The 22,939-nt window shown below is 42.6% G+C and overlaps 1 protein-coding gene across 1 annotated transcript in view; it reads left to right on the top strand.

The window, feature by feature from the left end:
* The first annotated feature begins 113 nt into the window (after positions 1-113).
* Positions 114-22,939, top strand: part of RALBP1 (ralA binding protein 1) — a 50,062-nt gene continuing 27,236 nt past the window's right edge. The window contains exons 1-3 of the mRNA XM_081951919.1: positions 114-413; positions 16,124-16,420; positions 18,825-19,283. Coding sequence (XP_081808045.1) covers positions 16,177-16,420; positions 18,825-19,283 — 703 coding nt within the window. The 5' untranslated portion in view covers positions 114-413; positions 16,124-16,176. The remainder of the gene's footprint in view (positions 414-16,123; positions 16,421-18,824; positions 19,284-22,939) is intronic.

Here is a 22,939-nt window from a genome sequence, read left to right as displayed (position 1 = left end):
TACATTTCCCGAAATGCACCATAGGGAGGAGGGCGTGACTCCGGCTCTGGCCTATTCCATAACCATAGCAGAGAGAGTGAGCGCGCAGGCGCAACCCTTCCGCCTGCCTTCTCTGATCCTCCAGGGAAGCTCGGTCGCTCAGTCACTATGACGGCCCCTCCCTGTACATCATGCGCGTGCGCGCTTAATTCCGGCCTCTAACCTAGGTAGCCGAAAGGCTGGAAGAAACAGAACGAGAAAGTCGGGGGAAAGGGTGACCGCGCATGCGCCTCTTTCTGTTTCCTATACACCCGACCTTCCAAGCAAGACAACAGCGGGTTGGAGTGCAGAGCGGGGTCTGAGTGATGCCGGGTACGAGGTGAAGTTAGCACAGCCGTCGTGCGAGCGGCAGGATACCTCTCCCCATTCCTCAGGTCAGTGTGAAGAGGATGCATGGTCGTCCCATATTCCGGGTTCTCTTCCACCGAAGTTCCATTCCTCCCGACTAGGGAGGCCGCCCCTCAGTGACCACGATGGGGATGGGCAGTAGCTGACGCGTGCTGTGGAATGCGCATGCGTACTCGGCCCCATACAGCGCCCCGAGTTCTGGTTGGAACTTGCGCTGTCATTTCCCGCGCACCCCGCTTGCTTGTTCAGATGTTTGACTGTTGTGGGGTCCCTCCGGAGATGTAACGCAACTGCCCTGGGCTTTTTGTGTGCCACATTCAATGCTTTCAGGTTGCATTTCTATTTGGGAATCAAACTTGGAATGAATGCTCTGCAGTCTGCCTGCCATGTATCATTGCTCCCTCGGATTTCTCTGCCCCCATTGCTCAAAGGCACCAGACTTCGACGATGAATTTGTGGACGAGACTTGATGGGGCTCTGGTTAGAAAGGCCAGGTTGCCTCCAGATACCTAGGGACTGTAACTTCCAGAATCTTTTGCTAGGTGTAAATGTTGTGAGACTTGCCATCCTAATTAAAAAGAAAATAATTGGCAGGGAAAATCTGGTGCATGGTAATTAATTCATGGTCGTCAGGTGGTTGACATGTACTCCACCACCCTGAGCAGCAGTAAGGCTTGTTGGAGTGTAATCTAAAACAACTACTTGCTTAGTCTGTATATTGTTTCTGGTTAATTTCTGTGTGGAAAAAAACAGGCATGCAAGCAGAGTATGTATGAAGAGGGATTGTTGGGAGAATCCCAGTAGCAACTTCATTTCTATTTTAAAAGTACATGTTTTGTAATTATACATGCCACTGTTAAGATCTTCCATATGCCACATTTAAGATAATTATGTGTTCTAAACAGAAGGAATATTCTTAAACTGATTTATGAGTATGCATTTGCACTCATTGTGACAGCAGCTGCCGTTATCAAGAATTGGTGGAAATGTGTAATGCAAACTCTATTTGAATGCGTGAACATCAAGGTTCACACATATGTATGTATTTGTTCAATCACTAATTCCACAATGCAACTTGTCCTACTCTTTTTTTTAAATCTGTCATGCAGTGTGAGACTGAAATAAATAATGTAATTGATTCTGCCAAAGCTATTGTTTGTGCTTGTTATGCAGAAGAGATACTCTGGCTAGTGTGAGAGAAATTAATAAGGAGGAAATTAACCGGTGAAGCAATGCTGGTAATATGTTCTACTTAAGACTGAAATTTCATGATGTTTTGTTGGAAAATACCTTGTTCTTTGTTCCTTTCTTATTCCTTTGTCTGTCCTATCTACATTTTGCTTAAACCTTTTACTACTTCCCAGCCTTTCCCTCATTAATGGTATAAGTATGCATATCATCTGTTATCTTTGGTTCCTTTGATATACTCTGATATATTGGGCTATCTTCCCTTTGTATAGATACGGTAGCAGATACAGAATAGGTGGTGACTGAATGATGGAATATATCTGTCTTGTCTCATATGCCATTTATTTTAGTACAAAAAATACCTTTACTATTCTGTGTCTTTTATTATGATCAATTGCTAATAATCAACTGATATACATTATATTGCCAAAAGTATTCGCTCCCCCATCCACATAATCAGAAGCAGTTGTAAGCAAATACTTTTGGCAATATAGTGTATCTTGTGCTTTCCCTAGATAGTTGAGCAGATGTTGCCTGGATATTATTTTTGTTTGTTTCTAATAATTTAGGCTGATCCATCAAGAGCTGTCTATTGTAAAAAAGATGAAATTGGTTTCAATTATTTGCTTTCTAATTCTATCCAGGTTAGATTACTGTAAAACTCTCTTGAAAATTGTCAACAACATAAATTGGAGGGGGAAAAAACTTGCCATATGTTCAGTTGACCATATTATCAGTCCTAAACACATTTGTCTGTTTAGCTTAGTTTAAAACTCTAAGTAGTCTAGAACAAGGGTATTTTAATAATAGTAATCTCTTCCGTAATCCTATTTGAAGCTTGTTATTTGTCTTAAAGGCCCACTTTCTGTTCTGATGTAACTAGAAACTTTTCAATGATTATTAAAGACACTGGACTGCCCTCCTCCTCCGAGATTTCTCTCTTCATAGATAGGCTAGAAAAACATATCTTGGTCCATGGTTTTTTGATAGATAAAGAATTCCTTTAAAAAAATCTTTTATTTGATGTTGTAATTGTAAATATTACCATTTTATGTTTATGGTATTTTAATTGTTCTCTTTAGATTTCATAATCTGTTAAAGTTTTAATCCATTCAGAATAATAAAATACAAATTGAATTAACATAGTTGGGACATGCCCTGTTGTAACCGTATTGTTTATAGCTTTTAATCTAAAAATTGTATTATTGCTTGTATTATCATGGTGCTTGGGCTTTCATTAAATTGTGTAATCTTGCAATGTTTTTGGGGTATTCAAGATTGCCTATGCTAATTATTAGCAGCATAATACATATAAAACTCCACAGTAGTAGAATTCCACAACTACTTTAGCTATATTGTCATTTTCACTTAGAATTAGACTGCTCTTTATAGCAGTTAATACCATGAAGAATTTTATAAGGAAAGGCAATATTTTGTTTGGGTGTGTGTATGCATATATAATGAAAACCTCCTTGATCCTGTTGTGAGATTCCCCCCCCTCCTCCCACAAATGATAATTGCTTAGGTTCCACAGAGTGAGCATATTATAAGTAGCTGCAACTTTTCTAAAGTTTAACCTGGTTAATACATTACCAAGGTTTCCGGGTTGCTGTAGCCTCATGGTTGGATTTCTTTCTTAAAGCTATAATAATATCTGAATTTCAGTCAAGAAAGAACATTCCTATACAATACTGTTTAAATCAAGTTTCTTCATTTGCATACCAATATGCATTGTGCAAATATTTTAGCTTATTACACCCATGTATTTTGGGTTATCATTAAAACTCTATTTTCAAGCTAAAACAGATGTGAAAGTCATATGTTTAAATTCTCATCCTACTTTTATGTTGCATGTTGTGGTTAGAGCGATAACTTGCTGTTGGAAGAGAGAGATTGGAGCATGATTTTTAAAATAAAATGCAAAGAAAAGTTGCAAACATTTTTGTTTGTTTTGAAGGCATTTGCTGAGTATGGTCAAAATTAGCCTGATTATTTCCTTTCTTCTTGAAACTGTTACATGGAACTTCACTTTAAGCAGTGGGACAGGTAAAGGGCTGGAACGGGAACTTGGAGTCATAATATACATCTTGTCTACCAAATAAAATAATACATACTTCCCTCTTCAGATATTGCACAGTCCACTTTTAGATGTTATTGTGATCATTATCTATTTGCCACCCTTTATATAGGATTGAGACCTTAGAAATATTGAACTGTGGCTGGATGGGTCCTTTGACATCCTCTGTCATAGATAGATTAATTATATTGAATTGTTCATCTACCTAGATGTTTTAAGAATAACACTTCATAGACCTTTATCTTATAGATTTATTTATTACTCTTTTAAACCTATCCAAATGAATAGCCATCTTGCAGAAGGCAGTAATATATCCCCTTTTCCAAAGACCATACTTGGGTTTGTCAATTCCAACTTTGTCAATTCCAACCTAGGACAGCTGCCTTTCAACGGCAGAAGGCCTTATTTGAAGCAGATTATCTGAATCCTTTCTTCTGTAGGTTTAGGCTGGGTTACAGTATGCAGACAGCATTGATCACGCTTGTGGATGTTCTCCATAGTGAGGGGAGGAGTATCCAGGATGGTTGACCTTGTCCTCTCTTGATTGGACTGAGTCAGATAAGCTCTTTTAACCACGCCTTGGTCACCAGTCTCCACCCAGTTATCTCAGTACATCAACAGACGGCTGTGTTCATCCTGAGAACCTGAAGAAACTTAAAGGAAACATTTTAAATTGCTGCAAAAGCGATCAAAATTGCCTCCACGCTGCCTGATCAATCACTAGAGGCTGAGGAAACCCCCAGCGGGGATAGAAAGTCCGTGCAGAAACCGCTAAGGCAGTGCACAGCCCAGGTCACAGAGCGAGACCCAGGGCACTAAGTGAGGACTCTCACCAAAGACAGGCAAGTGAGCTCAGCAGAGGCCTCTGCAGCAAGGGCGACGCCCAAGGAAGCTGTAAGGATGCCGGAGGGCTCCACCGCTCCCTCCAGGGGTTGAGCAACGAACCACAGCGTTTTAAAACGCCCCGGAGTGCCCGCACTGGCAGCGATTGACATAGAAGGTGAGAGCCGGAGAGGCTCAGAAAGAGCTGCGGAAGGTAGGGGGAGGCGAGAGAGAGCCCCCAGCGGCAGCGGAAGCCACACGGCAGCCTGAAAAGGCACAAGCCACTTCCACGTGCTCCAGCAAAGAGGAGCTTTTTGAATTTGGAGCGGGGAGCCATTTTGAAACCACGTGGTCCAAGATGGTGTCCCCCAGCAGCTCAAAGGAGGCCAGCAGGAGCCAAGCCCTCAGCCCTGCAGCCAGCAACCACCGGAGGCACTGAGGAGCCCTTAAAAAGGTTAGAAACCATCTCGGAGGCATCAGCCAAGGGCGGGGGAGGCAAGGCAAAGACCAAAAAGAAAGCATATCTCCACCAAGGGGGCTAAAGAGGCAGGCTGTGGATCCAAACTCCCCAAGCCTAGCTCCAAGTATGAAAGGCAGAGGCACCAAGCCTGGAGCGCATTGGCCACAAGGCCAGCAGGAGGAAGAACCCCCCCCCCACCGGGCCTGGAACCTGAGGAAAGATTACCAGGTTTCTCTTCCCCTGGCAGGGCTGCAGAAGGGGACCCCTCCCTCCAGGTGAGGATTCCCTTCGCCACCTCGGGCTTTGTCATCCTGTGTTCCAGCAACCTTGCTATCACAATTTATGCAAGCCCTATTCAATCCTTTTCTGAGTGCCTGACTAGCTGGAGAGGCCCAGGCAGGGCAACGAGGCTCAGATCACTGCTGAGGCTTTCCCTTTAAAGAAGGTCTTCCCTTTAAGGAAAAACTTTCCATTTAAGGAAGAGAAAGGAAAGCAGCTGGAGGAGGGGGCAGCAAGGCTCTCAGCGAGCTGCTGTTAACAGCAGGAGGCCACAGGAGAGAGCGCGCAGCTCTTAGTAGCACAAGCCGCTTTTTCAAGCCCTGACTGGCAGGGCTGTTGTATTTGCCGCGCAGCGCCATTTGAAAAGAAGGGGGAGGAGAGTCCGCACGTGGCCGAAGATGGCGGCCTCCTGCAGCTCAGAGGACACAGGCAGGAATCAAGTCCTCACTTCTAAAGCCGGCAGCCCCACTGGAAGGGCAGAAGAGCCTCCAATCAGGTTAGAGATTACCCCTGAAGGTCCATTCAAGGGTGGGGGCGGCAAGGCAAAGAGCAAAATGAAGCATACCTCCTCCAGGGCGACTAAAGAGGCAAGCTCTGGATCCAAGCCTCCCAAACCTGCCTCTAAATATGAAAGGCAGAGGTTAAAGCCCTAGGGCGCATCTGCCATAAGGCCATGAGCAAAAAGGCTCCCCCTGGTCTGGAGCCTGATGCGATCACAGAGGAGGATCCCTCCCAGCAAGTGAGGATTCCCATTGATACCTCAGGCATCTGGGGCTCTATCCAGGAATGGCAGTCACCCTCACTACAGGACATTCTCCTGAAGCCTCCCTTCTACCTCTGCAGGCATCAGGTTGGGGTAACACCTGAGGCAGAACAGTATAAAGATGAGGTTATTTTGAGCTCTCCTCGAGTAAAAGGGACATTGAAGTTGAATTCCAAACTCTGTTTGCAGTCTAACTGAAATCAGCTGCCGGGATTTTCTCCACCCTCTCTTGGAGCAAAGAGGAACATCCCGTTTCAGTGAGGAAGGCTGATTCTCTCTCCTGAGATGAAGGACTCTGTTGTGATTAAGAAAATATGTTAAAAAGGGGCCAAGAGATGCATGAGAAATGCAGCATCTACTACCTAGTTGATTCAATCTGCTCTGAAAAGCCTGTTTTTGTTCTTCTCTGATACACTGAGAAAGCAGATCCTGCAAAGTTAGAAAAGCATGTTTCCTCTCTCCTTGTTTGAAAGCAAGTTCAATCTTGTTTCCATCTAATTGAGCTCCAGGGGAAGGGATCCAGGAATCACATGATAAAGCAACCCCACCCTTCCCAACCTACTGTATGTAATGTGATCTATTGTTGTTAAGGCAAAACACATGTGGCTTAACAAAGAAAGAGAAACGATGCAGATTCCAAGCCTTACCCCTTAAGTGGTTGTAAAAGCCTCATGGAAAGATCTCCATGGAAACGAAATTTGAATGAGAAAGAGGTCATCTAGCCCAGACCCACCTCCCAAATCCTTTGAACTTTAATGATAAATTGTCCTGACAAAGAGGGGCAATAAAGATGCCCCAACCATACCAACATCAGTTTACCATGTGTGTGCAAAGCCTTCGGGCAGCCAAAGGGCCAAAAGGAAGATGTAGTTCAGCTGAAGAGATTGTTATGCTCTTGTGGATTGGTTACTATTGTTTATGAATTATTTGGGAAGGGCTCAACCCCTATAGAAGGTAACAAACTAGCCAAGTCCAAGACGGGTTCTGAGTTCAGGTAAAGACCCTTAGGAATTCCAAAATTGAAGAGTCAGCTTGACAAATTTAACCAGCAGAATAGCCTTGGCAACTAGAGCCGAAGTGGCACATGGGTTAGAGTGCAGTACTGCAGCTGCTTCATCTGACTGCTAGCTGCAGTTTGGCAGTTGAAATCTCACTGGCTCAAGATTGACTTAGCCTTCCGTCCTTTAACAGCAAGGAAGGCGCCGTTACCAATCAATCCAAACAATAGGCACAAGCAGCGCCCACTAGTGGCTCCTTTACAAACTGCAATCCAGTATTTCAGGCCAACACTTGCAACGCCTAGTGGCCAAAGCATTGCATTGTACTGTAGAGGCCAACTCGTGAACTCTCCAAAGCCCTGCAACGTACTCTAGTGGCTGACCAGTGAACTGCGGCTGCATTTACAAAGTCTGGCAACACGCTCTAGTGGCTGACACGTGAACTGCGCCTGCATCTCCAAAGCCCTGCAACGTACTCTAGTGGCTGACCAGTTAACTGCGGCTGCATTTACAAAGTCTGGCAACACACTCTAGTGGCTGACATGTGAACTGCGCCTGCATCTACAAAGTCTTGCAACGCATCCTAGTGGCCGACAAGTGAATTGAACTCAAAGAATTCATAATACATTCAAGAAATTTTCTGAGCTAATCCTAGTCATAGAATCATAGCACCCTTCTAGCCATGGCAAAAGGGTCAGACATGCCGGTCCCCATGCCTGAACCCACCACAAACTCAGAATTGGATGTCCAACTATGAGAAAACGCAGAAGCACCTCAGATAACCTATGACCTTAGACAGCATTCTCTGAGGGCAGAACATATAGCAGGGGTGGACAACATCAGAGCTGACTGGCTCAGACGGACCGAGGTGGACGATTCGGAGTGGAAGCTGCAGCCAGTAATCTTCAAGGAGCTGGCAGAGCGCTTCGGACGCCCAGAGGTCGACCTATTCGCCACCCCTCTCAACGCCCAGCTCCCAAGGTTTTACTCCAGGTACTGGACACGGGGAGTGGAGGGGGTAGATGCTCTCCATGGTCCTTAGCCCCGGGGGCTCCTCTATGCCTATCCACCCTTACCTCTGATCCCCAGGGTCATACAAAAAATCTTGTGGGACGGGGCAGAGGTGGTACTTGATTGACCCACACTGGCCCCAAAGGCCTTGGTTTGCCGCTCTCCAATCTCTCTCGGTGGACAGGCCCTGGAGGATCCCCCAGGAGAGGATCTCCCTCAGGGGTCGCTGGAACACCGGCACCCTCAGTGGCTCCAGTTGACCACTTGGTGCTTGAGTGGAGCATCCTGAGGGAAGATCACTTCTCCCCTAGGGTTATACAGACTGTCCAGGCAGCTTGCAGACCCTCCACGGAGTGAATTTATGGCGCTACAGGATGGGCTTTTTCAACATGGTGCATCTCTACGGGCCACGATCCGGTCCAAACCACTGTTGCACAAGTTCTGGACTTCCTTCAGGTGGGGCTGGACAGAGGGTTGGCTCCCAACATGATTAGGAGACAGGTCTCGGCCATTTCATCGGTACTCCTGTGCAGTAGTTCTCAGACACTGACTCACCATCCGATGGTCAGGTGGTTCCTCAAGGGGGCCTCCAATCTTAAACCACCCAAGGTGCACAGGTACCCTTCCTGGGACTTACACAAGGTGTTGGATGCTTTGACAGGCCCTCCATTCGAACCATTATGTACTGTCTCTATCAAGTTCCTGACACTTAAGGTGGCCTTTTTGATGGCCATCACCTCTGCCAGGAGGATATCCGAACTGCAGGCTCTGTCTACCAGGGAAGATCTCTGCATGTTCCACCAGGACAGGGTAGTGCTATGGTTGGACCCCTCCTTCATACCCAAGGTGTGTTCTTGCTTCCATCACTCGCAGGAGCTGATATTGCCCAATTTCTTCCTGGACCCTTCTCACCCATTAGAGAGGAAGTGGCATAGCTTGGACGTGAGGAGGGCTCTGAGGATTTACCTCGGAAGAACCAGGCTGAACAGGAAGTTGAAAGCCCTATTTGTTTCCTTCCAGCCGGGGTTCCTGGGGAACAAAGTGACTTCCACCATGATAGGCAGGTGGTTAAGAACCTGTATTGCTTCTGCCTATCAGGCACAGGGTCTGCAAACGGCGAACTCTATCATAGTGCATTCTACACAAAGCACGGCCACTTGGGCGACCTGGGCCATGCAGGCCTCACTATCTGAGATCTGTAGGGCAGCCACGGGGTCTCCCCCCTCACCATTCGTGAGGAATTATAAGTTTGACTCCTTTGCTTCTGCGGAAGCCTCATTCGGCGTAGGGTGTTGCAGGCTGTTCACGGGGCGGGGGACACGCCTCACCAGGCATAAGTTTGGGCATATACTCAAATGTGTAACCCTCCCTAGGGACGTGTAGGCTTTAGTGCATCCCATCCTGGATATTCCTCTCCTCACTATGGAGAAAGGGTGTTGGTACTTACCTGATACGCCTCTTCTCATAGTGGGGGAGGAGTATCCAGCCCCTCCCTGATATGGGTATGTTGCAAAATTGTTATGTTGTTTGTTGAACTGTTCTGTTGAAGTAATAAATAAAGGTTTGAAACTAAATTATTGTCTAGAGTAGATGACACAGCGAGTTGGATAGAGTTCTTTGCCAATAACTGGGTGGAGCCTGGTGACCAAGGCGTGGCTAAAAGAGCTTATCAGACTCAGTCCAATCAAGAGAGGACACGGTCAGCCCCATCCTGGATACTCCTCCCCCACTATGAGAAGAGGCGTATTGGGTAAGTACCAACGCCCTTTTTCTGGAGCAGGGGTCTCCAACCTTGGCAACTTTAAGCCTGGCGGACTTCAACTCCTAGAATTCCTCAACCAACAAAGCTTTGCTGGTTGGGGAATTCTAGTAGTTGAAGTCCGCCAGATTTAAAGTTGCCAAGGTTGGAGACCCCTGTTCTGGATGACTTGAAACAAAAATGATGCTACAGTCCTGACTTGTGCTTTCCTGGGGCCCGTTGATATCACTGACAGTGGTATCCTTCTGGACCAGCTTTACGGGTTGGAAGGCATTGCTTTGCAATGGTTCAGCTTCTTCCTTTGTGGCCAGTTCCATTTGGTATGGGGGGGGGGGGAGAAGGTCCCTAGACTCCTGTGTCTGGGATGCCTTAGCTTAGGGCTTGGGTCTCTCACCATTCTTTTTAAAAAATCTACTGTACATGAAACTGCTTGGTAAGCAGCATTTGATGACATGGGATGCAGTATCGTCATCAGTAGGCGGATGATATCCAATTATGCTTCTCCATCCCTATCCAATCTGCTGATGCTGTTTCATTGCAGAGCCAGTACCAGGAGAAACTGTCTCTAACTCAGTCATAAAGGTGGAATAGCTTAGCATTTTAACATTACCTTGGTGGTGTGCTATCTCTGCTTTTCGATAAGGTACCACTTACCAAGACAGGTGATGCACAATTTGGAACTCCTCATGGATTTAAATCAATTCCTGGCATTGCCTGCATCAATCATGCCTCTGTCACTTCTTAGTTGGATTGCTGCAGTGTGGTGTCGTTAGACACCACCCAGAGGCTACATCTGGTTCATAATGTGGCAGTATGCAGGTTGGTGGGTGCTCCTTGTTTGCTCATGTCACACAGCTGTTGCCCAAACTGCACAATCCCCGGTTTCTTTTCAGGTAAAGTTTCAGGTCACTTTTTTGGTGCAGAGCCAGGTTATCTGTGGGACTACCTCCCTCTCAGGGGTATCAGCTGGTTCCTCACCAGACTAGAGGGTGAGCATGCTACAGGTTCAAAGTCTTTAAGTGTTGCCATCCAGAGGGATTTAGGAAGCATGTGATTTCTATAACAGCCCCTCCCCTGAACAACAGGAATCTGATAGGACCCTACTGATTTAGCTTTCTGGAAAGCCATAAAGAGCTGACTTTCCTTCCGAACATTGGAATAAGATAAGGTTAGACTCGGGGGTTTATATTGTTAAATGGATCCGAAAATGTTTTTTTAGATTCCAGATCTTTGTTTTCCCTTTTGTTTATTATTATTGTTAAGAGCCATCTAGAGTTGTTTCATAAGATAGGTGGTGATATACAGTCTTTTAAATAAATATATGCCATAGTAGGTTTTGAGTGTTTTATCAGAGAAAAAGCCCCACCAAAAGCAACGCTGCAAAAATAAACTCTTATGTGGTAGTGATATTTGGATCATGAAATTGAAGGTGACTGCTGCATGTGATCTTCATTGACCTCTGACCTTTATTCTGCTGGAGTTGATCTTAGTACAGTGGAACCTCTGGTCACGACCGTAATCTGTTCCAGGACTTCAGTTGCAACCCGATTTGGTCGTAACCAGAAGCAAGACTGACTGCGCATGTGCATACAAAATAATGGTGCATATGGGAAAATTGCTGCGGCAGGGAAAATCACTGCAGTTTTGATCGCCACCCGAGTATTTATTCATGACCACGTGCAAAAAATTTGCGAAATTTTGCACGTGGTCATGAATAAATACTCGGGTGGCGATTTGGTCATAGTCAAAAATGTTCATGACCCGAGGTTCTACTGTATTTTTTACCCCAGCCTGAGATTCTTCTCCATATGTTACAATACTGGGAGAACATATTATTATCCAGATCTTAAAGAGAAAATAGGAAAGGTGTAGAAAATCTCTGCTTTAGTCTTAGATTCTTGGATTGTCCAGCTGAGGTTTAATAATGATAAAAACATATTGTGGCAGTGTATCTGCCTTAGAAGTCATAGAGGGACTAGCAGCCTATTCATCCTGACCAGATTGGAAATGCAGACACCTTTCAGACTGCATGAAATATAGGAAAATTTTGATTTGCACTCCTGTTTTCCTTTATTTCATTTCAAAATAACACAGATCTTTAGAGTAGTATTGCCAATGGAGAGAAAGCTTAATACATTTACTTCACACGCTTCTTAGAATTTCTCTAACAAGCTATCACTAGCCCTGACGGTAAGGGGAGTACAGAGAAACCTCTTGCATCAGGTGCGGTTTAGTATTTGCTTTGCCTGTGAAACTTGCATCATTACAAATCCTTTCACTAATAGTAATTGTAGTGTGATTGTGATTCATGTGGGAACAATGAATTGCCTGATCATCTTTATCCCATGATACTGTTTTTTGAAATGAAAACTTGTTCTACCAGCACGTGCTGTACACGTGAGACATTTTATTCTTTCAGTTGAAAACTGTACTTTTATTTTCAGACTGGCCTGTATGGATATAAATTAATTGTAATCAAAACAAAAGTTTCCTATGTAAGTCATGGTTTGCCTTAAAATAAACCCTATATCCTGCAATCGAAGTAAATGAATGGAAAATTAAAGATCTGCATTATAATTGTGCAATGTACAGTATTGCTTCATGAATCTTCCTCCCACCTTAAAATTAATATGAAGGGAAAGGATGTATTGGAACCTAGGACAGTCTTGGAACTCCCTGGGAAAAGATGGTGAAAAAAAATCTTGAATACCTACTGAGATTATTTTTGGCTTTAAAACTTTATCAGACACTTTGAAAGATGTTTCTAAATAGACAGATGTTATTGTGTCTTCTGCCACTTGCAGTAGTTATTCTGAATTTCCAATTTCATATGTATAAATCCCACCTTCAAAATGTAGAAACCAGGAAGATAAAAGTGGTCAGGATTTTGGCAGCCTCTTTAATTTAATTTAATTTAATTTAATTTAATGCTTCTAGACCGCCCCCTCTCCCGAAAGGGACTCGGGGCGGTGTACAGTTCATACAAAATATATCAGATACAATAAAATTAAGTATGTACAGTTGACAGTTGACATGGAGGAGGTTAGAATGACATTAAAAGAACTGTACAAAGCAGATTAAAATAAGTTCAAACCCCTAAAAACAAATACAGTGAATTAAAAAACCCCTAAAATAACCAGATATAGTGCGTTTGCCAGGAGGGACAGTTGAATTATGCCAGGCCTGCTAATCGGAACAGGTGAGTCTTCAGTTTTTGCCGGAAGGAGCGGAGGTCAGAAGTGGTTCTAATGTCGGGGGGGAGGTCATTCCAGAGGGTTGGGCCCATCACAGAGAAGGCCCTACTCCTCGGTGTCGCCCGCCGGCATTGTCCAGTGGATGGCACCAGGAGAAGTCCCTCCCTGTGTGAGCGTATTGGCCGCAGGGATGTATGTGGGAGGATGCGATCTTGTGCACCATTGCTAATTTGCTGTCATGCCATTGGGTGGGAGTCATTTATCTGATATAAGCATTTGATGTCAGGGTTCCGACCAATGCCCTAATAAAATCAGGAGCCTCAAGCCATTTTGCAAGGAAAATCCAGTTGTTTATTAGGAGCACCATGTCAACACAACCTAAGTGAAGCCAGCTCTGACTTCACCCAGTTCGCATCTTGCCTCTGACCCTTTTTTCCCCTCCTCCCAAGGTGTGTCACCAGTCACATTCTCCAATGAAGCAATTTCACAGGTGGTAGTAGTCACTCCCTCTGGCCATTGCGGTCTCCATAGAGATGGGCTTGACTTCAGCCAGATAGGATGTGTTTTGTTTTGACTTGAGGTGTGAATTCCTTGATGTCAACCCTCAAAGCTTTCCTGACCTGTTCCCAAGTTGCCACAGGCAGGGAGATGGGAAATCGCAGTTGTGAGGCGTGATTTCCCATCCCCCTGCCTATGGCAACTTGGGAGCAGGTCAGAAAAGTTTCACGAGTTGACATTTTGCTTCGCAGATTTGTTAAAGGTGCAGCCCCCAATAATCTACATTCAAAATATATTTTAAAGTACCAGTGGAGTACTGACACATATAGTAGAGCCAGTTTGGTCTAGTGCAGGGGTGTCAAACTCATGTCATCACGGCGGTGTCACGTAATGTATCAGGACTTTTTCCCCCTTCACTAAACCAGGAGTAGGCAGCAAATGATGCATCTCGACCTGTGGGCCAAGAGATTGTCAGCCCTGGTCTAGTGGCTAAAGCCAACTGGGTGACCTTGGGCCAGTCACACACACTCAGCCCAACCCACCTCACAAGTTTCTTATTAAGAAAATAGGAGGAAGAAGGAACATTAGGTTTGTTTGCTGCCTTGAGTTATTCATAAAAATAATAAAGGAGGGATAAAAATAAATGACATGTAAATTGAGAATATGTTTTCTCAGGTGGATTTTACGCATCTGCTTTTAGAACCAGTTGCTGCCTAATATATTTGGTGAATACTGCATTGTATTTGTGATGTTGTTAAATATCTGGCATCAGTTCTGTTTGAGAATGTTGAATTTCATTTATTTATTGTATTTATTTAAATTTCTGTACACAAATATCCAATTCAGGAATGAAAAAACACTTTGGAAGCACCTCTGCTCTTTATCTTTCCAAAGAATCTCAAGAAAAAGGAGAGACATGGTGTTGAAATGTTATTTTTCATATTAGCATTTGTTCCTGGGATTTTACCAGTAGCTTAAATCAGAGTAGTGATAAGGTAGGCAGGTCTTCATGTTGTCTCTTGTAGCTGCCCATTCCTTCTGACAAACTGTTGCAGAGGATTGGGAAACGTTTCTAGTGAATCAAGGCAATATAAGGAAGGAAGAATTGCCAAGAAAATCTCCTTGCTTGCTTTTTCCTTTATTTGCTGGATCTCGGTTCTGGCATTCAGGAGACCCAACATGGATCTGGCTTATTATTTTGACAATCTGGAGCACTAGATGATGGTGGTTTGAAGGGCTGAGGGAAGAATGATTATATTTGGGAACTTGTGCCTATTAATTGCCTATCTATTATGTATATACACAGGAATTGTAGAATTACAATTCTACAGAATTGTACTACAGAAGGAATACCATCAGACATCCAGCTCTTGGTTATCAATGGAGACCAAGTGGAGCAAATGGCCAGTTTTACGTTTTTGGGTGTTATCATAAAAGAGGACCTGACCTGAGATGCTCACATTGCAGCACTGGTCAAAAGTGCCCAGCAGAGATTATACTACTGAAACTTCTCGGGAAAGAACAATTGCATAAAAAATTGCTGGTGACCTTCTACTGCTGCACTATAGAGAGTATTTTAACTTACTACACCTGTGTATGGTTTGCTAATTGCACAGTGGCAGATAGGACAGCACTCCAGAGGGTTAACATCGTTGCCCAGAGGATCATTGGTTGCCCTCTCCTTTCCTTGGAAGAGTTTTATAGCTTCCACTGCCTTAAGAAAGTTCAAAACATTCTTAAAGATCCGTCCTGGGCACCCTTTTTTTGAACTATTACCATCTGGCAGAGAGTACAGGATAATAAAAACAAGGACAAATAGGCTGAAAAACACCTCCTATCGCAGAGTAGTAACTATATTGAATTCTACTGTACAGTGTAATATTAATGCAGTGTCAGGGGTTTTCAGTTCAATTGTACAGAATGTGAGGATGTGTGTTTGTATATATATATATATATATATATATATATATATATATATATATATATATATATATATATATATATATATATATATATATATATATATATATATATATATATATATATATATATATATATATATATATATATATATATATATATATATATCCTTTTCTTATGTATGATGTACACTGAAGGTGGCATTTAATTTCGTTGCATGAGGTGCAATGACAATAAAGTAAACTAAACTAAATTACTCCCTCCCTGATGCTGTATCTTGTTATTAGCCTAAATAATAGCTCTGTGTTAAGAAGTTTTTAATTTCAAAATTAATACAAGGGGATTGCCTGGAAAAGAATAAAATGCTCAGGAAGTGGAAGGGTATATTTGGATAATGGTAAGTACAGTACAAACAAGGTTAACATATTTATCCTGCCAGTTTCAACAAGAATGCCATTATACTTTTCTTTTGATTAAAGCAGTTGATTAGGTTTAGTGTATTACGTAAACTGAGAATTTCCATGGATTAATTAATCCTAAGAATTTGCCAGGAGGTAATTAAAGTTATGAGGTGATGGCTATGTTGTTTTCCTGGATAAATCTTCCTGATATATTTAATAAAAAATAATAGAGAAAAATGTAGTGGAATTCCTGCTCATTTGTGACAAAGGGATGGGCATCTTATAGCTCACATTATAAATGTGTCTGGAAAAATCTTTTTGTCCCTGAGAATATTTGGAGGGTTTCAGCTTGTTTTTTTGTTGCAGGAGTAATGGACAGGTAACAGGATACTATTCTGCTGTGGTGCCAGTGAGTAAGAATGACAGAGTGCTTCCTGCCCCCCACCAGCAGTCCCAGCGAACACCGCAGGGTCGAGCATGGTGGAAGTCTGGCCAGGACCCCAAGCTCTGAAGAAATCAGCCCAACCAAATTCCCTGGTTTATATCGCACGAATGAGCCTTCACCACCTCATGACAGCCTCCATGAGCCTCCTGATATTGTGTCTGACGATGAGAAAGAACATGGGAAGAAGAAAGGGAAATTTAAGAAAAAGGAGAAAAGAAGTAGGTCACTTTAAGAAAAACTGTATGCTATCAGCATGCGGTGATTGTCTTTTTTTCATGACCCAGTTTCTTTGTCAAATGTTCTTTATCCTTTATTTATTACTTCACTTTGAATGTTAATGATATCCATGTTTTAAAATAACCAGCTGTTCTTTAAGCATGAAGAACTTCATAACATATATTTTGAGTAACTTTTTTAACCAGGACAAGCCCTGGCTTTTCAGTTGTCAGTTTCTAAATGTCTGTAAAATGGAAAAGCTTTCATAGCTTTTATGTGAAAAGTATTTCCACATAGGAAAAATAATACAATGTCCTCTCAAAGTAATACCTTTCATTTCTTTGTATGCTAATGGATATATGTGTGTGTGTGTGTGTGTGTGTGTGTGTGTCAAAGAACAAAATGTTCTTATAATTAAAAATGGCTATAATTTAATATCATTTTTATTAATTAGCAGTCCATTATTAGCATTTTGTGAAGTACAAAAACAACTTTGAATATTGAAACATTGAAAGAGATTTTTTAACCCTTAAATGAATTTTAATCTGTTTTCTGATTATGTCATTTAAGAAATATATAGAATTTGAGATTGTAGAGAACAATTGTATATATCTTTTTGGGGAAACTAATAATCAAAGCTTACTTCTATAGAAATTTAATTAGTATTGCATCCTAAGGTTGTACTTTGTTGCTGTTATTGTCACTTTTGGGCTCACACTTTGTAACTAGAATCTATTGTAGTTACTAATAAATAATAGGATTCTGGCACAACAGTTTGAAAATATACACTGTATGTGTTTAAAAATTATAATTTTTATTTTCATCTAGTTGCATCATGCACTCTAGTTCTCTAAAAACGTAATTTTTATTCAAGGTTTAGGAATATAGCCAAACCATAATATAGTACTTTGGTACAACATATTTTACGTAAAAGAGACCAACTTATCCTGATGATCTAAGTCATTTGTGCAATGATATTAATGATTAAATAACATAAATCACTACACTGACATTGCTATCTGATTAAATGTCAATTAGGAACACTGGATCCCACTCGCCATGGTTAGTATGTATCCTAAATCGAGGTTCCACTGCACAAAAATTGTATTGTAAATTCCTCTGGTATACTAATTATCACATTTTGCAGCCTGAAAACTTTAATTGCATTCAGCCTATTCCTTGATTTTTCTTTATATCAGTGCTTTCCAAACCTGTATAAATTACTGAAAATTGGGTAAAAGTGGTGTTTCTGTAGGTAACCACAGAGACCTATTACACAATCATAACAAGGACATTTAAATTGATATAAAATGTTCTACCTACATTGAGTAAAAAGGGCTTTCTGATAAGTGTTTGGGGTAACGAAGGAAAAAGTTTGGGAAGCTTTATATTGTAGCATTTGTGTTGCAATTAATTGCAGGTATATGTGTTTATTTGTTTAAAACTGATTTTCCTATTCCTACCTAGAGGCTAGGCAGGGTTAGTTATAGAGGAGATATCGGTTATTAGACATGCATATAGTTCAAAGGCTGTAAAGAATTTGGTAATTCAATTTGGCAAGAGCTAAATTTGTTTTATGGCTGTGGAATTGGGTTCACGTGTGCAGTTTGTATAACCCACTTGAGCAAGAGTAGTTTATACAGAGACAGGATGCTTGGGATGGCTTTGCCAACTAAATAGTAAGTTTTCTTTCTTTTTAGAGAATGGGCACATTAATATATATTCTAGAATACCTGGCTTAATATTTGAAAAAGAAAGAAAAAATAAGTGATTGAAAGAGTTAAATTGGAATTATATTCTTTGCAGTTTTCAACAACTGTTTTTAAATGTGCTTGTTAATTACTGATTTAGGGTCACGACAATTATAGTACTGAAGGGGTACAGAGATTTTTTAAAAACTATTTCCCCCATTCCTTGATTTTTTAAAATCAACTAAGAGCAGAAAATAACCTTGGCATTATCTTTCTAAGATTTTAGACTGAGGAGATTATGTGTCATTTATACTGGCCATTATTCTGTACATCAGTTTTGGATTCAGTTTGATACAAGATTTTATTCTGTGATAACGTTACAGTTCTTAATCTAATACCATTAGATTCAAGTGAGATGTTTTCAGAATTATCAAACAATTGCATTGCTATTTATAATAAATTCAGATTGCACTTAGTGACAAAACTCTGGGTAGTAGACAGTAAATAATCAAGAGATGAACTGTTCTGGTTTTGCTCAGAAAGGAAAATGTGCAAAACTCCTAATATTTGACTTGTTTAGTTCTGCTGAACAAAGTGTGTGTTTTGAATAATAGCACATTAGAGTTCAGCACTAGCTTTTTTTCTTACGCAAAACTTAAACATCTGGTTTTATTTCTGCTTTTCCTGTCTCACCCCCAATCCCAACCCCCAACAGCGGAAGGTTATGCAGCTTTTCAGGAAGATAGCTCTGGAGATGAAGCTGAAAGTCCTTCTAAGCTAAAACGCTCTAAAGGGATTCATGTTTTTAAGAAGCCAAGTTTCTCCAAAAAGAAGGAAAAAGACTTTAAGATAAAAGAAAAACCCAAAGATGAAAAGCATAAAGATGACAAGCACAAGGAAGAGAAGCAAAAAGAGAAGAAATCAAAAGACTTGACAGCAGCAGATGTTGTCAAACAATGGAAAGAGAAGAAGAAAAAGAAAAAAACAGTTCAAGAGGTAGAAATGCCACCAGTGGATGTTCCTAGGCACCAGCCTGTGTTTGGAGTCCCATTGAGTGATGCAGCCGAAAGGACCATGTTATATGATGGCATCCGTCTACCAGCAGTGTTCCGGGAATGTATAGATTATGTAGAAAAATACGGCATGAAATGTGAAGGCATCTACAGAGTGTCAGGTACAGTGGCTTATCTGAAGGTAGATTTCATTGCCTGATGAGATGTTGCTGCTTCATGGTTTTTTAAATTCCATAATATTTCTGTCATTAGGGTGCTTCCCTAAATGAAAAAGGGTTTACACTGACTTGAAATATATAATTATTAGTTCTGACGTAATTGTGATTGAACGAATCACAAACGTATTTATATATTTTAAAAAGTTTCAGTGGCTTATTTAATACAAGTGTTTTGAAAGTTCGTTTGGTTAACCTATTGTTCTACAGATGCCAGGGTTGCTTTTGATTTCCAAATAGCATAGTTTGCCATCTGCCACCTTTGATAAGCGCAGATTTTTAAATTGGCACTGGGCAAATTTGCAACTGCAAATTTGCAATTTGCAACTGCATTGGTCATTTTGTTCTGAATGTCAATAGGATGGTGTTGGTTTAATTTCTTCAGAGTTAGTATAGCAATGTACAGTTCATGAAGAGGAACTGTAGCTCATTTATAGTGTGTGTGTTTTCCATGCAGAAAGTTCCATGCAAAGCAATATAAAGGCCAATAGTGTAAACATATATAGGAGGTTTCTTATATTTTTAAATAAGTTTTGTATCCTGTGTCTGCTAGGACAGCGATGGCGAACCTTTTTTGGCTTGTGTGCCATAAGTGGGAGCGCAGGGTGGTCATGTGCGTGTGTGCCACACCCATAATGCAATGTGTGACATCCAGTGCGCATGCGCGCACTACAGGCTCTCCCCCCCTTTTTGCATGCTTTTTTTCGCCCTCCCCAGGCTCCAGAGGCTTTATAGGAGCCTGGGGAGGGTGAAAACAGCCTCCCCCGCCCCCCTGGACACCCTCCGGAGGCGTTAGGGAAGCCTCCGGGCAGTCCCTGAAGCCTTCGGAGAGCTCAAAACGATCCTCCAAGCAAACCGAAAGTGACTTTTTGTTTGCTCGGAGGGTCGTTTTAAGCGCTCCGAAGGCTTCAGGGACCGTCCGGAGGCTTCCCTGACGCATTCGGAGCGCTCAAAACGACCCTCCAAGCAAACCGGAAATGGCTTTTAAAAAGGAGCCTGGGGAGGGCGAAAAGAGCCTCCCCCGCCCCCCGGGATGCCCTCCGGAGGCATCAGGGAAGCCTCCGGACAGTCCCTGAAGCCTTCGAATGCATCAGGGAAGCCTCCGGACAGTCCATGAAGCCTTTGGAGCGCTTAAAACGACCCTCCGAGCAAACCGGAAGTCACTTCCGGTTTGCTCGGAGGGTCGTTTTAAGCGCTCCGAAGGCTTCAGGGACCGTCCGGAGGCTTCCTTGACGCATTCGGAGCGCTCAAAACGACCCTCCGAGCAAACCGGAAATGGCTTTTAAAAAGGAGCCTGGGGAGGGCGAAAAGAGCCTCCCCCGCCCCCCGGGATACCCTCCGGAGGCATCAGGGAAGCCTCCGGACAGTCCCTGAAGCCTTCGAATGCATCAGGGAAGGACAGTCCCTGAAGCCTTCTGAATGCATCAGGGAAGCCTCCGGACAGTCCCTGAAGCCTTTGGAGTGCTTAAAACGACCCTCCGAGCAAACTGGAAGTGACATCCGGTTTGCTCGGAGGGTTGTTTTAAGCGTTCCAAAGGCTTCAGGGACCGTACGGAGGCTTCCCTGAAGCCTTCGGAGCGCTCAAAACGACCCTCCGAGCAAACCAGAAGTCACTTCCGGTTTGCTCGGAGGGTCATTTTAAATGCTCCAAAGGCTTCAGGGACTGTCCGGATGCTTCCTTGATGCCTCCGGAGGGCATCCGTTGGGGGGCTCTTTTCGCCCTCCCCAGGCTCCTATAAAGGCTCTGGAGCCTGGGGAGGGCGAAAAATGGCTTTAAAAAAGGGGGAACTCAGCTGGCCCGTGCGCGCATGCGCGCTGGCCAGCTGACAGGGCAGCGCCTCATGTGCCCTGACAAATGGCTCCGCGTGCCACCTGTGGCACGCGTGCCATAGGTTCGCCATCACTGTGCTAGGATCTATCCTTGAGGCTGTTTTCCTGGGACCCCAAGTATGTGAAGGAGGCAATTTCCTGGCTATGCTCATAGTTGTTATGATTTTGCTGGGTTGCTCTGTACTATTTACTTTTTATAGATGTGTTTGTTTTTCTTTTAAGACTGTTAGCTGCCCAAAGTCACTTATTTATTGAGGTGTGCAGCCGTACAAATTGACTAAATAAACAAATATTTTTATTTATACAGGGCAAGAAGGTATGGTACTAATAAGTAACAATTTGTCAAGAACTTAGAGAACAGTTCATTAATTTGTGTCTTCTTCCTATGCTTCGGTATTGATGGAATTCCTTTTCATTAGTACAATACAATACAATACAATAGCAGAGTTGGAAGGGACCTTGGAGGTCTTCTAGTCCAACCCTTTGCCTAGGCAGGAAACCCTATACCGTTTCAGACAGATGGCTATCCAACATCTTCTTAAAGACTTCCAATGTTGGGACATTCACAACTTCTGGGGGCAAGCTGTTCCACTGATTAATTGTTCTAACTGTCGGAAATTTCTCCTCAATTCTAAGTTGGTTCTCTCCTTGATTAGTTTCCACCCATCGCTTCTTGTTCTACCCTCAGGTGCCTCGGAGAATAGTTTGCCTCCCTCTTCTTTGTGGCAACCCCTGAGATATTGGAACACTGCTGTCATGTCTCCCCTAATCCTTCTTTTCATTAAACTAGACATACCCAGTTCCTGCAACCGTTCTTCATATGTTTTAGTCTCCAGTCCCCTAATCATCTTTGTTGCTCTTCTCTGCACTCTTTCTAGAGTCTCCACATCTTTCTACATCGTGGCGACCAAAACTGAATGCAGTATTCCAAGTGTGCCTTATCAAGACATTATAAAGTGGTATTAACACTTCACGTGATCTTGATTCTATCCTTCTGTTTATGTAGCGTAGAACTGTGTTGGCTTTTTTGGCAGCTGCTGCACACTGCTGGCTCATATTTAAATGGTTGTCCACTAGGACTCCAAGATCCCTCTCACAGTTACTACTACTGAGCAAGGTACCACCTGTACTGTAACTGTGTATTTCATTTTTCTTGCCTAAATGTAGAACTTTACTCTCTTCACCATTGAATTTCATTTTATTAGATAGTGCCCAAGTTTGTCAAGATCCTTCTGAGTGTTGGCTATTCCTGCCAGCTTGGTGTCATCTGCAAATTTGATGAGTTCCCCATTTATTCCCTCATCCAAATCATTGATGAAGATGTTGAAGAGTCCTGGGCCTAAAACAGAGCCTTGGGGTACTCCACTCCCTCCATGTAGATGCAGTTCCATTGAGGATTACACGTTGAGAGCGGTTGGTCAACCAGTTACAAATCCATCTGGCGTGATGCTGTCTACCCCACATTCTTCTACTTTATCTAGTAGCAGGTTATGGTCTACCTTATCAGAGGCCTTACTGAAGTCCAAGTAAACTACATTGACGGCATTCCTCTGGTCCATTACTTTTGTCACTTTCTCAAAGAATGTGTCCTCAAACCAGAGAAAGTGCCAAACAGCAGTTAAATATTTTTAGTTAAGATTTGAAGAAAACATCCTGGTAGTAAGGCCAAGATAATTAGCATTCACAGTACTTGTGTAACTTTGACTCATTTAAAATTAACAGTGGTTTGAGTGAGTTATTTATTTGCATAGCTATGCTTTTATTGCCAATTC

Source organism: Natrix helvetica (assembly GCF_964273705.1).
Source record: "Natrix helvetica genome assembly, chromosome: 4".
Lineage (NCBI taxonomy): Eukaryota > Metazoa > Chordata > Lepidosauria > Squamata > Natricidae > Natrix > Natrix helvetica.
Note: the sequence above shows the minus strand (reverse complement) of the source record. Positions and strands in the feature narration are given on the sequence as shown.